Source organism: Aethalodelphis obliquidens, unplaced genomic scaffold (assembly GCF_003676395.1).
Source record: "Aethalodelphis obliquidens isolate GAN/ISIS:26980383/991018 unplaced genomic scaffold, ASM367639v1 scaffold44, whole genome shotgun sequence".
NCBI lineage: Eukaryota > Metazoa > Chordata > Mammalia > Artiodactyla > Delphinidae > Aethalodelphis > Aethalodelphis obliquidens.
Window position 1 is genome coordinate 11,984,351 of NW_020837988.1, and position 12,026 is coordinate 11,996,376.

General features: G+C 63.2%; 2 protein-coding genes across 6 annotated transcripts; one reads left to right on the plus strand and one right to left on the minus strand.

Annotated features, from left to right (window-relative positions):
* Positions 1–1,207: 1,207 nt before the first annotated feature.
* On the plus strand, positions 1,208–2,276 carry NPB (neuropeptide B). The gene is given in 3 exon segments (XM_027081050.1): positions 1,208–1,908; positions 1,911–1,957; positions 2,032–2,276. Coding segments are annotated over 3 exon segments (372 nt in total). The 5' UTR covers positions 1,208–1,712; the 3' UTR covers positions 2,161–2,276.
* A 2,165-nt stretch (positions 2,277–4,441) lies between these two features.
* Positions 4,442–11,779, minus strand: PCYT2 (phosphate cytidylyltransferase 2, ethanolamine). 5 transcript variants are annotated; one of them, XM_027081035.1, is made up of 14 exons: positions 11,643–11,779; positions 9,698–9,786; positions 8,953–9,114; positions 8,630–8,696; positions 7,881–7,965; positions 7,675–7,719; positions 7,385–7,438; positions 6,808–6,946; positions 6,525–6,553; positions 6,145–6,222; positions 5,902–5,967; positions 5,671–5,736; positions 5,307–5,395; positions 4,442–5,221 (listed from the first exon to the last, which is right to left on the minus strand). In XM_027081035.1, exons 1-14 carry the CDS (start codon positions 11,729–11,731, stop codon positions 5,110–5,112), a joined length of 1,170 nt encoding a protein of 389 aa, XP_026936836.1. In that variant the 5' UTR covers positions 11,732–11,779; the 3' UTR covers positions 4,442–5,109. The 5 variants fall into 5 exon arrangements, with proteins under 5 accessions (XP_026936836.1, XP_026936833.1, XP_026936837.1 ...); XM_027081032.1 differs by having other exon boundaries at positions 6,471–6,553; positions 11,643–11,777; XM_027081036.1 differs by lacking the exon at positions 8,953–9,114 and having other exon boundaries at positions 6,471–6,553.
* Positions 11,780–12,026: the final 247 nt, after the last annotated feature.

A 12,026-nucleotide genomic window follows, 5' to 3' on the forward strand; every position in this document is an offset into this window, starting at 1 on the left:
GCAGCGGTCCCAGACCTAATGGTCTTGTGCAGCTTCTGGGTGGAGACCGCTGCAGGCTGCATGTCTTGTGAGCACTGACTCCTTCCAGTCTATTCTCGATGACCTCCCCCCTCGGGGCCACTGTCCTGTAGCTGGTTGCTGAGCACGTTTATGCTACTCTACCTGTCCCCAGTCCCCAGGCGAGAAGACTGGGCAGTGCATGGTCACCCATGTGGTACCATGCTTCCCATCTGAACATTGTGCCCAGAGGAAAGGAAGCCCTCACAGAACCTGGAGGTCATGTGCTCCTTGCCCAGAAACCCAACTGCCAGGGCCCTTGTGCTGGTGTCTGTCCTGGGAAGGCACGTGGCCAGGATGTTTGGAAAGTGTGAGCAGGAGGACGGGTGGCTGAGCAAGCCTAATGGCTGACGTCGCCTGCTGTGTGCCCTCCATCTTGGACCCTTGGGTTCAGCCTCCTGGGTGCTCCTACTTAGCTGCCAGTTTCTAGGCAGCAGCTCTACTCTAGGGGCCTGTCTACACTGTCTGGATGCAGGGTCACCAAGGAGCTCACAGACCAGTAGGAAGACCAGCCCTCACTGAGAAGTGGGCTGTGGCAACTGTAGAGGGTCCCACTGCGGGGCCTGGCCTCCATCTGGCCTACCCCCAGTCCGCCTCCCCTCCCTGAAGTCCTTCCTTCCCTGGGGAATGCTCTCCTGTGACAGGAAGTACCCACATGCCTGGGGTGCCAGACCCTGAGCCCAGCCTCCAGGCTTTTAGCCTTCCTGCACTGGGACAGGTGCACTCACCCCAGAGGGGTCCACAGCTTGCCACAGGTCACATGGTCCTCCTGGCAGGCCACTGCCCCTTCCCTGCCAGGTGGGCTCCTCTCCACTCTTTCCTGGGTTCCAGCCCAGTCCTCCCAGGGCCTGCTTGGTCCCCTTGAGCTGGACACACAGCTGCCTGCCAGGCCCTGCACACACCCAGAGTCCAGCCATCTGCCCTCTCCCGGGAAGCTCAGGGGCCACACCAGGTCCTCTCAGGATCCCATAACCTCAGCTCTCTCTCCGCCATGGTGGCACAGGATCACAGCACCTGCCTTTGCAAATGCTCTCCCCTGGCTTCCCCTCATCGCTCCTGTGAGCCATTCTGCCTGTCCTGCCATCAGCTCTGAGGACCAGACCAGTTGTTGAAACTGACTTCTGGCCCCAGGCCCTCCCAGACTTCCCTGCCTCCTCAAGAAGCCCTTGTCCTCTGGTCAGTTCCCCTTTAGGGTGGGAACTGCTCGTTTGTCCCCTGGGCACAGTGCAGCCAGTGGCTCTCTCTCCAGCCTCATGAGTGCTGGGGACCTCCGGGGGTGACTCGGGGCTGGGGCGCCATCGTACTGGTTGAGGGTTCAGTGCAGCACTGCTGCCCCCGCTCCCACTGAGGCCAGACCCAGGAGGGACCAAGGTTGGTGGGAGTGGCCTGGGGGCCGCCTCCCAGTAAGAGCAGGCAGGGTCAGAAACGGGGAGGTGGGCCGGGGTGGGGGAGAAGGGGGCGTCTCCACCAAGCTCTCGACCATCTGTTCCTCCAGCGCGCCCCTGTGCCCAATAGGCGCTGACCCCATGGGGCTTCTCCCTCTGGGATGGGGAGGCCCCTGCGTCCCGGCGTCCGCCCTCGCACCTCGCCCCGCCCAGCCGCAGATATAAGGCGCCGGTGCTGCTGTTTCGCGCCCCGCCGCCGCCCGCGTCCCCATGGCCGGGCTTGCGATAGTGGTGGCCGCCGCCTTGGCGCTGTGCCTGCTGCTGGCGCCCCCCGGCCTCGCGTGGTACAAGCAGGCGGCGGGGCCGGCCTACTACTCCGTGGGTTGCGCCGCGGGGCTGTTGTCCGGCTTCCGCAGGTCGCCGTACGCGCGGCGCTCCGAGCCCCCCCGTGGGCACGGGACCCCCGGGACGGGCTGGCGCCTTTCCCGGAGCTGCGCCCCAGCCTGCGGAGCCTTGTGAGTACTGGGCGCTGGAGGGTGCGGGGCGCTGGAGGGGTGCGGACGCCCCCTCATCCTCCCCCCGCCCCCAGGCCGTGTGCGTCGAGGACGTTACCCGGAACCTGCAGAGCTGCGAGCGGCTCCCCGACGGCCGAGCCATGTTCCAGTGCAAGGCCGACGTCTTCCTGTCACTCCGCGCCGCGGACTATCTTAGCACGTGAACCCCGATCCTGGAACGTGGACCTGGCCTGGCTCCCGCGGGCACACCCTGGGGCCTGCCCTTGCCCTGGCACCAGATGGCACCCAGTACCGCCCACCCATCCCCATAGTAAATGGCTTAATGAATAAATGAGACTCGCAGCCTCTGGGGGGGCCGGTGGCCCAGCAGACGGAGTGGGCAAGTACCTGTGAATCTCCAAACCGGACTCTGGCCACCTAGGAGCACAGACAGCAACTAGGGCCCTTAGGCCCACAGGCTTCACGGAAACACCTGCAGAGGAGCTCCCAAGCCCCACTGCTGGCAAAGCGCTGCTGGGCCTCCAGCTGTATCGGCCCCAGACATCTTCTGGAGCCCCACATCTGGCTCTGCAAGGCTGCTCTCCATGTCCCCCACCTCCAGCCCCTACCCGACACCTCCCTGCCTTTGTCCACGCAGCTCCTGGATCCTCCCAGGAGGTGGTGCCTGGGTCGCCCACTAGCCATCAAGTCTATTAGGCCAGCTCAAATGTCCTGCCTTACAAAAGCTTCCCCTGAACTCTCCACACCGGGAGGCCCTCCTGCCTCAAATCCTAGGTTTCTTGAGACCAAAGATCTCCCTTACCAGAGGGGCAGCTCTGGGGTCACTCTTCTTGGAGCCCCCCAAAATTCCTCAAAGTACACAGCACAGGACAATACTTGTGCCAAGTGAATGAATAGGCTGGGCCCAGCAGGAGTGGGAAAGCAGCCAGATGTGCAGCTCCAGGACCAGGAGGGGCTGCACCAGGGGGATGACAAAGCTGGGCGCCACTGCAGCTGAGTCCTGAATCTGACGTCAGGCAGCTGGCTCCTCCCAGGCCTGGGAACTCTTTGTTCAGCCCTCCCTAGACCCACGGGGAAGCACATATCCCCAAAGCAATGGGTGCTGCCCCACCTTGAAGAGGGAGGGGCTGTGTAGGGCCAAAGCTCCTGAGCACAGCTGCCTTGTGCCAGCCTCCCCCCACCTCACACTCAGGGCATCACTTGTGGGCATCTTAGCAGGTTGATTTGCCCTCCCCACCCCCAATGAAGTTGACTTGAGTCCTTGGCCTGAGCCCTGGTCCCAGAGGTCTGCAGCCTGTCTCAGTGGTGTCCCCCACCCCCATGGGGCCTTGCCAGCTGGACCTACCAGCCCTCCACTTAGGCTGGCGGTGGGACCCGCAATCCTGCTGCACCTGGTGGACCAGTCTCTGGAGGAGCCCACCTCCTGGACCCCCAGGCCCTGAGTCTCCTCCAACCGTGCGTGGCTCACCTGGGGCTTCCTGACTGCTGCTGTGGACTGTTCCCCAGTCCTCACCTTGCGGTGCCACCCAGCAGGGGGTTCTCAGCAGGCCTAGGGCTGAATCCAGTCTCAAGAGGAACCTCCGGCCTCTCCTGTGTCCCACACTTACATCAGTCTACAGGAGACTGGCTGATCCCTGCCGCCCAGGGATCTGAGCGTGGGAAAGTCTGGCATCACTGGGCTCCTGAAATTGGGGGCCCAGGTGGGGTGGGGGTGCAGGGAGGGCCCTGTGCCTCTCACAGCTTAGTGAGCTCCCCCTACTCGAGGAGGGAACAAAGGAAGCAAGGCAGCAGCTGCCCGGCCAGGGTGCGTGCACCGTAGTCCCCCACAGCAGCTTCCTGCACGGGTTCTAGGCTGGACCTTAAGGACCAAAAGAAAGGACAGGCCCACCTTCCAGAAGGAGTGACCGCTGGCCAGGGGCTCCCATGGGGCCGGGCCACAGGGTACTCCAGCCCCATCTGGCTCAGCAGCGCAGGACAGAGGCCATTCTGGAGGAAACTGGCAGAGGACTGAGAAAACATCACAGTCCTCACTCTTGAACACCACAGAGCCATAAACCACTGCCACTGTTCCCCCCCAACCCCATCAACAGGTGCCCGGGGTCAGCACCCTGCAGCCACGGCACTACTCCAAGTGTGCCCTGACTTGGGTGCAGAAGACCCTGAGATTCTGCGGATTGGGCCAGGGAGCAGCCCCTAATTCCTTCCTGGATCAGGTAGCTCTATGTGGGCCGCGGGGTGTCAGCCTCTCATTTTCCCCATGACAGACCCTGGGGCCAAAGTTACTCTGTTGGTCCTTGCCTCCCTCCCCTGTTTTTGTCGCCTGCCACGTGGGAGGCAGCTGGAGGTGTCTGGGGGCCCAGATCTGGGGGGTTCCTTGCTGCCATCATGCTGCCTGCTGGCCCCCTCCTTGCTGGGTGGGCAACGGGGAGCACGGCCAAGGTGGTGGGTTTCCTGGTCCTGCCCTGCAGGGTTGAGAGCCTGAGGCAGAGCACCTCCTAGCAGGTTTATTCGGTTGCACACCAGCTGGTCAGGTACAAAACCGAGAACAGTCTGTGGGGAGGCTGGCCCGGGAAGCAGGGGGTGCAGCGTCCGGGCGACAGGCCCCGGGGCGCCAGGGACACACTGCAGGGCAGAGGCCGCTCATGTGGGAGGTGGCATGGTCTGCACTCTGAGGAGGAAAGGGGGCGGGGCCCTGGGTCACTGCTCCCTGATGCTGGCTCCCACGGAGGCCGGGCGGGCAGGAAGGCCACGGCCTCGAGCTGGGCGGTGGGGGGCATCCAGGGTCTGCAGGAGCTTCCTGGGGGCAGAATGGAGAGCAGCAGCGGAGCCGAAAGGATGGAAACTGGGCCTTTCCGGGCACGCAGGGTGGCACCCCTCTGTTGAAGGTGCCCCCTGCTCATCCTGCCTGTTGGGCTGCTCCACTGTGCTGGATCCCCTCACTGTGCAGCTCGGCAGGAAGGGCAGGAGGGCCTGCTGCAAGACGGACACCTCACGGGCAGGGTGAAAGGCAGTGTCCTCCACACCAGCCCTTCCACGGCCAGGTGGTTGGAAAGGAGGGCACCGCAGCTTTGTTAAAAACCGAGCCAAGCTCTCGAGGCAGGGCTGGGACAGGGCCAGCACTCGGAGGGCCCTTGGCGACCTCTCCCCTCTGGTCAGAAGTCACAGTCGCTCTCCCTCTCAGGCCGCGCCTCCTGCTGTCTCATGGCCTCCAGGAAGGCCAGCTCCTTGGCCTCCTTCTTCTGGTTCCGGGCCTCGTACTCCAGCCTGGGGGCCAGGTGGGGGTGAGTGGTGCACCCATACCCAAGCCTCAGCGGCTTCCCGTGCCCCCAGCAGCCTGGCTAAGACTCACCTGTTCTTGATGATGCGCTGGACAATGAGATCCGTGGTGAGGTCATTCCCACTGTCGATCTGACAGAAAATACCCCTTCTTTTGGGCTCCTGGAGGCCAGGAGGAGGAGGAGGTAAGAGCCCTCCTTTGGACCCCAAGAAGACTGCCCTGCTGCCCTGGTTCAGAGAGTTCCCACCCCACTATGGTGGGGGCAGTTATTCCCACCCGTTAGCAACCTGCCTCCTTAAGCCGTGAGGCCATTAGCGTGGCAGCTGTCATCCCGCCCATTTCCCAGACAGGCATGATGAGGTGCGGGGGCGTTAGGTGGCTGGGAAGCATCAGACAGTGGCCATCTCATGTCTGTCGAGGGCCCAGCATGACCCACCTCATATGGGTCGGAGCCATCCTTGTCAGGCATGATTTCTGTCTTCCCATGACACACCAGGTCCACCTGGGGAGGAGGCGGGGGTCAGGGCGCCCTCCCAGCATCTCCACCCATGGTCCCCTGCCCCCAGAAGGCCCTCTCCAGGGAAGCAGCCTGGGCTCAGAGAGCTGGCCTGGCGCCACTCAGTCAAGACTCTCCCTGGAAGCCGCCCGCCAGGAGCCCCGTGCTCACCTTGAAGTGATCCAGGAGCTCTGCTGTGACCGAGTACGGGGCCCCAATCACCACTTCGGACACATACTGGGCGGAAAGGGAGCACAGCTGGTTAGATGGGCCTCACCAGGCTGCGGGGTAGGGGCTGAGAGGCAGCATGGTGAAGCCCCAGACTCCTGTACCCCAGGGAGGGTCCTGCGGAGAAGCAGCTCCAGCCTTGGAAGGAGGCGCCACTGGGCCTGCCACCTGCCCGCCTGCACTCACCCTGCAGGCCAGCACGCTCAGGGTCCGCTCATGCAGGTTCATGATGGGGTAGTTCTTCCCCTTGTAGTGGTTGACCTCCTAGAGCCAGAACAAGGTTGGGTCAGCTGGTGACCTCAGGGGTGGGCTGGGGTGGGAGTGAGGCCGTGCTCCCTCCCAACAATCTCTCGTGGGGCGTCTGCCAGTGTGGGGAAGCCCTCGATGGGAGGCTCTCCTGGGCTTCTCCCTGGGAAGAGGCCCAAGCTTGCCACCTCTACCTCGCCTGTGCCCAACCCCAACCCTAGGAGCCCCTCCAGAGCCCCCACGCTACCGGCTGCCCGGGGTGAGACCTGGTCAAAGTGCAAGCCGGCGATGATGTAGGGCCTCTCCGCCAGGCCATGTACCTTCTCCAGGAAGTCCACGTGCCCGATATCTGCGCCCAGGTTAAGGACTGAGGAACCAACGAGGAGCGGCCGCCCACAGAAGCAGGGGCTCAGACAGGTACCTTCCCACCTACCTGCTCGTGCCTCTCCATGCTGACAGTGGCGCCCCTGCACCCCACCGCAATCCTGGGCCTTCGAGAGTCAGGGAGGCCCCTCTAGCCCCCACAGCCCGCTGGGGCAGATGTGGAAATGCACAGAAAAGGCCTGGGGCAGGGACAACTCCCGACCCAGTCCCAGAGGATACGGAACAGGTCAAAAGCACCAGCCACGTAGATGACCGTCTCCCCTGGCTGGGGCTCCTTCCCCGAAGCAAACTGGATGATCTTCCGGGATGTCTGTAAAAACTGGGACACCCCCGTCCAAGGGTTCCGCCCCCCAGGACACTGTAAGCCGAGAACAGCCTGGTCAGCGACAGAGGCCTCGCAGGCACGTCCCTTGCCTGTGCCCATCCTTGGGCCTGCCCGCATCCGCCTGTCAGTCTGCTCTGGGCGGCACAGGTGTGAGATGGCGGGGGCAGGCATGGGGGCTATAGGCCGGGACTCCAAACCCCTAGCCACAGCCTGCCACTCGCTTGTCGCTCTGCTGTTGTTTCCAGGCAGACATCTCAGGCAGGGATGCCGAGGGCTGGCTGGCAGGTGCCTGGTTCACACCACAAGCAGGCTGGGCAGGGCCGCTATGGCCGGTGGGACTGGGGTTCTGTCCCATGGCCAAGCAGGCGCTGCAGCCAATACCACCTTGGCCTGGCAATGAACCCGCTAGGAAGAGGCCAGTGGACATGGCCCTCGTGGGGACCTGGCACCCTGAGGCCACCGTCTGGTCACCTGGGAGGAGCCTCCTGAGGAAAGTGTCTCCCTGGAGGGTGTCGGGTGAGAGAGCTACAGAGGGAGAGAGGACCAGGTCACCTGGTTAGAGACCCCTCGTATGCAGGCAGTCCTCACTTTTCCTCCATGCAGTGGCTGCTGGGACCGGCCAGCCAGCAAGACCGGCGGTCAGTACCCGGTCAGTGTCCAGAAAGCAGGGAGCAGGGTAGAGGGCAAGGCTCCAGGCCAGCCTTTCCCCAGGGGTGGCCTGGGGGTTGGGCAGCGGCCCAGACAGCACAGGTGACACTCACCTTGCCAAAGCTGTCTGCGTACTCCCGGTACTCGGAGGACATCTCCTGCACGGAAGAGCAGGGGGTTGAGGGGCCTTGCCCTCCAGACGCAACCAACCCCAGGACACCGAAGCTTGCTGTGCCCACTGAGGGGCAAGGGTGGGGTAGGCGATCCCTCCCTCCCAGCTCTGGGACCTTGGGGATTCCGCTCTGGCCCCAAGACTCACCTGGCTGCTGTGATGGGCCTTGGTCACAAGCAGCATGCGGCCAACGAGGTCTGTGGTGGACACCCCCTGGGTGCGCTTGCATTCTCTGGGAAAAGAGTTGGGGGTGGGGCTCTCATCCTGGGACACACCTGCAAGGCTGCACCTCCTATGGGCACCTAAGTTGCCCCACCTAAGGGCAACTCTGCTTGTGGCTGAGTCTACCGTGGTCCAGCCCCCAGCCATGCTGTGCACAGACCCGGGCGTCTCCTCGCCACTCTCAGCCACAACAAAAAACCAAGACCAGGAGAGTGGAGGGACCACTGAGATTTTATCAACCAAAGGAAATGACTGGACAGAACGCTGTCACTAAGCCCCAAGTTCGCAGTGTCGGGGTGAGCAGGCCATACAGGGTGGCTCTGGTCCTGTTTTGTCCACTGACGCCCAGGTCGTGCCTCATCACACACTCCCTGCCAAGGGAACCCCAGGCTTCACTGCCCCATTCGAGCTGCTGGCCACACTGGCCTTTTCAATTAAAGTGACTCAAACAAAAGCCAGCCCCCCAGTCATACCCCACGTTTCCCCTGCTTAGTAGCTGCCCGGGGCCAGTGGCTACCGTACTGGGCGATGCAGATGTATGGCACCCCCAGCTCCAGTCCAGGCCACGAGAAACAGGCTGCGGCCCGGACGCTGCCCTCACAGGCAGAAGGAGCTCGATGGGACCTGGGAGCCCCGCTCCTCGAAAAGCAGGGCACTCAGCAAGTAGAGCTTACCTGTACCTCCCAGCCTGCTTCACTTCCTCGTAGGTATCCCGGCCATCTACAGTCAGCGTGATATCATCTAAGGGGTGACACGCACACGAGAACAAGGATCTTAACCCAAAGCCATGAAGACCTCCAGGCCCATACCCCGGCTCCAGGCCTGCCCTGGTGTGCATGCGCTCCTTTCTGGGGAAGGACCCAGAGCTTCCTCAGACCCTCAAAAGCTCTGTGCTCCCCAAAGGGTGAAGAGGCCGGCACCTCCAGATGCCCCTCTGATGGTCAGGTCTGGAGCTGCCCAATTCCCCTGCCCCGGGGGCTCTGCCCTGCCGACTCACTGCCGTGGACGCAGAAGTCGCAGCTGTACTTGTCCAGCGTCTCCAGCGTGGTGACATAGGGGGCTGCTGGCACCACCTCGTCCACCCACTTGATGGCCTGCACCATCTTGTACCTTTCCTCCTGAGTGAACACCGGGGGCCCCTTGTGCTTGGCGATCTCCTCTAGGGAGAGAGAAGAGGGCAAAGAACAAGGTGGGTGACCACTGGAAAGCTGGCCACAGGCTCACTGGCTCCTCCTCAGAAGTCCCCTCCCAGAATCGAGCAGGGTCTGCGGCCACATGAGGGCTCACGGTGGGAGGCTGTCTCTCATCGGGCCCTCAGCTCACGAGGCAGGACCACAAGGAGCAGCCCTGCTCTGTCCTCTGTGAGCCGGTACAGGCGCTGCGGATGCACTTGCTGGGTAACTGCACGCCCCTCACCCCCAGCCAACCAGAGTTCCAGGTACGGTCCGGGGTTCCCTTTTGATGGCTGGGTGCTCTGTCCTCTAAGGCCCTGGGAACCAGGAAGGGGGTAGGAAGTGGGCGGCATACCTGGACTGATCCACTGGACCACCCCTGCCCCCCAAGCTCACGACAGGATGCAAGACGGGAAAGCTCTGGATGGCTTGGCCTGGGCCGGGGTTGGGGCGAGCCTGTGGAGCTGCACTTCTGGGGAGGATGGCTGGGCCTGGCCCTACCCACCGAGGGGACCTGTGGCGTCTGTCACAGGCGTGGGGGAGGAGGGTGGGCCTGGCAGCCCGGCTTACCGTCAGTGTGTACACCCACGATGAGGTGGTCACCCATGGCCCGTGCCTGGCGCAGCTGGTTGGAGTGGCCATAATGTACCATGTCATAGCTGTGGAGAGGGCAGGGCCATCATCCCAGTGTTGGGGGTGCAGTCTTGCTCCTCTGCAGTGTCCTTAGGAAGCCCTCTGGGAAGCCACCATGGGCAACTGCTCCCAGGGTCCGGTTGGGCCTGGGCTTTCAGAGGGGCGGGGTGCTCAGCTCTCCACATTACTGGCCCCTAGGCTCAAGGTCAGACTGAGCGAGCATGGCTGTGCCCGGGGACAAGGCCTGGCAGACCTGAGGGCTGGTGAGTGCACAGAACAGCCCCTGCTCCCCACACCTGGGACAGCACTCTGCCCTCAGCCCCTCCCCTTCCCAAATACAAACTGTCACAGGCAGTCCCTCTGAAAGGTAATAGAAGGCAATGTTAGTTCAGGGGTGGACTGGGCTCTGTACTACTGTGAAACAGCCAGACAGTCCTGGGGGCCAACACAAAACAAAGTCCAGCCAATGAACAAGGGCAGTCACTGGCTTTAGAAATCCTGCCTGCTCCCCAAGGCCTCTGGAAACTCAGTGAAGCTTTGCTCTCTGGGGCCAACAACCACCTCCCTATCACCTGGTACTAGAGCTTTCATCCTCAAATCCAGGCCTGGTTAAGAGTGAACTCTCAGCTGAAGGCCACACACAGCACCACAGCAGCTCCACTCGGGTTGCCATGTGTGGCGGAGGGGACATCCACTTCTCTGTGGGCCCTGAGGTGGGCCCTCATTCTCACTCTGCTTCTTCCCAGCCTTGTATTGCCCTCTGAGTAGGTGGAGCTGTCCCTGCTTCTCCAGGTGACCCAGGTGTACAAAACCATTCTACTCAGCGCCACCTGCTAGCCCCACCCCAGCACATCAGGCCCCAGCAGACAAGCCTGTGGGGCACAGGGCTCTGGTCCTGGGCTTAGGGAAGAGGGAAGTCCAAATTCAGGAGCCTGGCAGGCCCTTGTGCCCACTGGACAGGCTGGGCAGAAGGAGGGTGCATGGCACAGAATGCAGGGTGGACCTGGGTCCAGGCTGTATCCCAGTCACTGTGGCCTGTGGCTGTGGCCTGCTGGGGCAGGGGCCAGGCCTGGTCAGGTCCAAGGTCAGAGTCAACGGACAGGAAGCCACGCCCCCTCCACAAGGTGACTCAGGTGCAGGCCCAGGAGTATGGCAGCCCCACTTGCTGGCCGCTGAAGCCCTGGGCTAGCCAGATGTTTTTCTTTCTCTGCTTCCATCAAATAAGGTCTAAGGAAGCATCCAAGTCGTCAACTTATCACTAGAGGTTCACTTTCCTCCTGTCTGCTGACGGCCTCAAACCTATCTCAACACCACTCCAGCTGTCTGGCTTGCCAGAAAAGAGGACAGTTCGGCACTGTAGCCCTCCTCAGATGGACCCAGGAGCCTGGGGGCTTCATTAGGGTCTTACACAGATCGGGCAATGCCTGCGCTGACGCTTGCCCAGATACCTAGGAGAACCTTCCTGATTTTGTGCCGGCAAGCTGGGAGCCGGACAAGGAGAACTCTGGGAAGACATTTTGGGTGCACGGCTCCTTCGGAGAAAAAGAGCTCCTAGGGCACTGAAATGATTAAAGTCATCAAGGTTAGACACGCAACTTTGGCCACTATCGTGCACGAGTTAGGCAGGTGGGACAGCCTGGCTGGGTCTCCGGCTTAAAGGCAAACGTGAGAGAAGGAGCGTCCGGGGAAGGCGCTCATGTAGAGATCCGCAGAAAGACTCCAGCAACCCTCAGCCGCGCTGCCCGCGGCGACCCGGGTTCCAGGCGTCCTACGCGGCCGAGGCGCCGCCCGCCCCGCACTAGCCGGCCGCCCGACCCCGGCGAAGGCGACCACAGCTGTCACCGCGGCCCCGCCCGTGCCCCCCGCCCCCTACCGCGCTCACCAGCCGTCGCACCACACCCGCACGGCACGCCTGCCCCCTGGGCCCGGACGCTCGGCGCCGCCTGCCTCCCCGTGCCCGTTCCGGATCATGGCCTCGAACCGGCAGCGCGGCACGGCCGGCTCCCCACTCCCAGCCCCCGCAGCTCGCGCACGCATGCGCCGTCACGCGGGCCTCACCCGCCTCTCACAGCCAATGCCGAGCGCCGCCCTGCCCCGCGCGCGGAGCCCCGCCCCCTCACCTCCCTCGCGAGGCCAATGGCGAGCCCCGCCCCTCCGCTCCCGGCCAATAGCCTGCGCCCACCAGCCCGCAGCTCCCACCTGGAGCGGCGGTTGGGGCAGGACCACGTGGGGCGCATCCGCCCCTCCAGGAGTCTCGCCAGGCGCC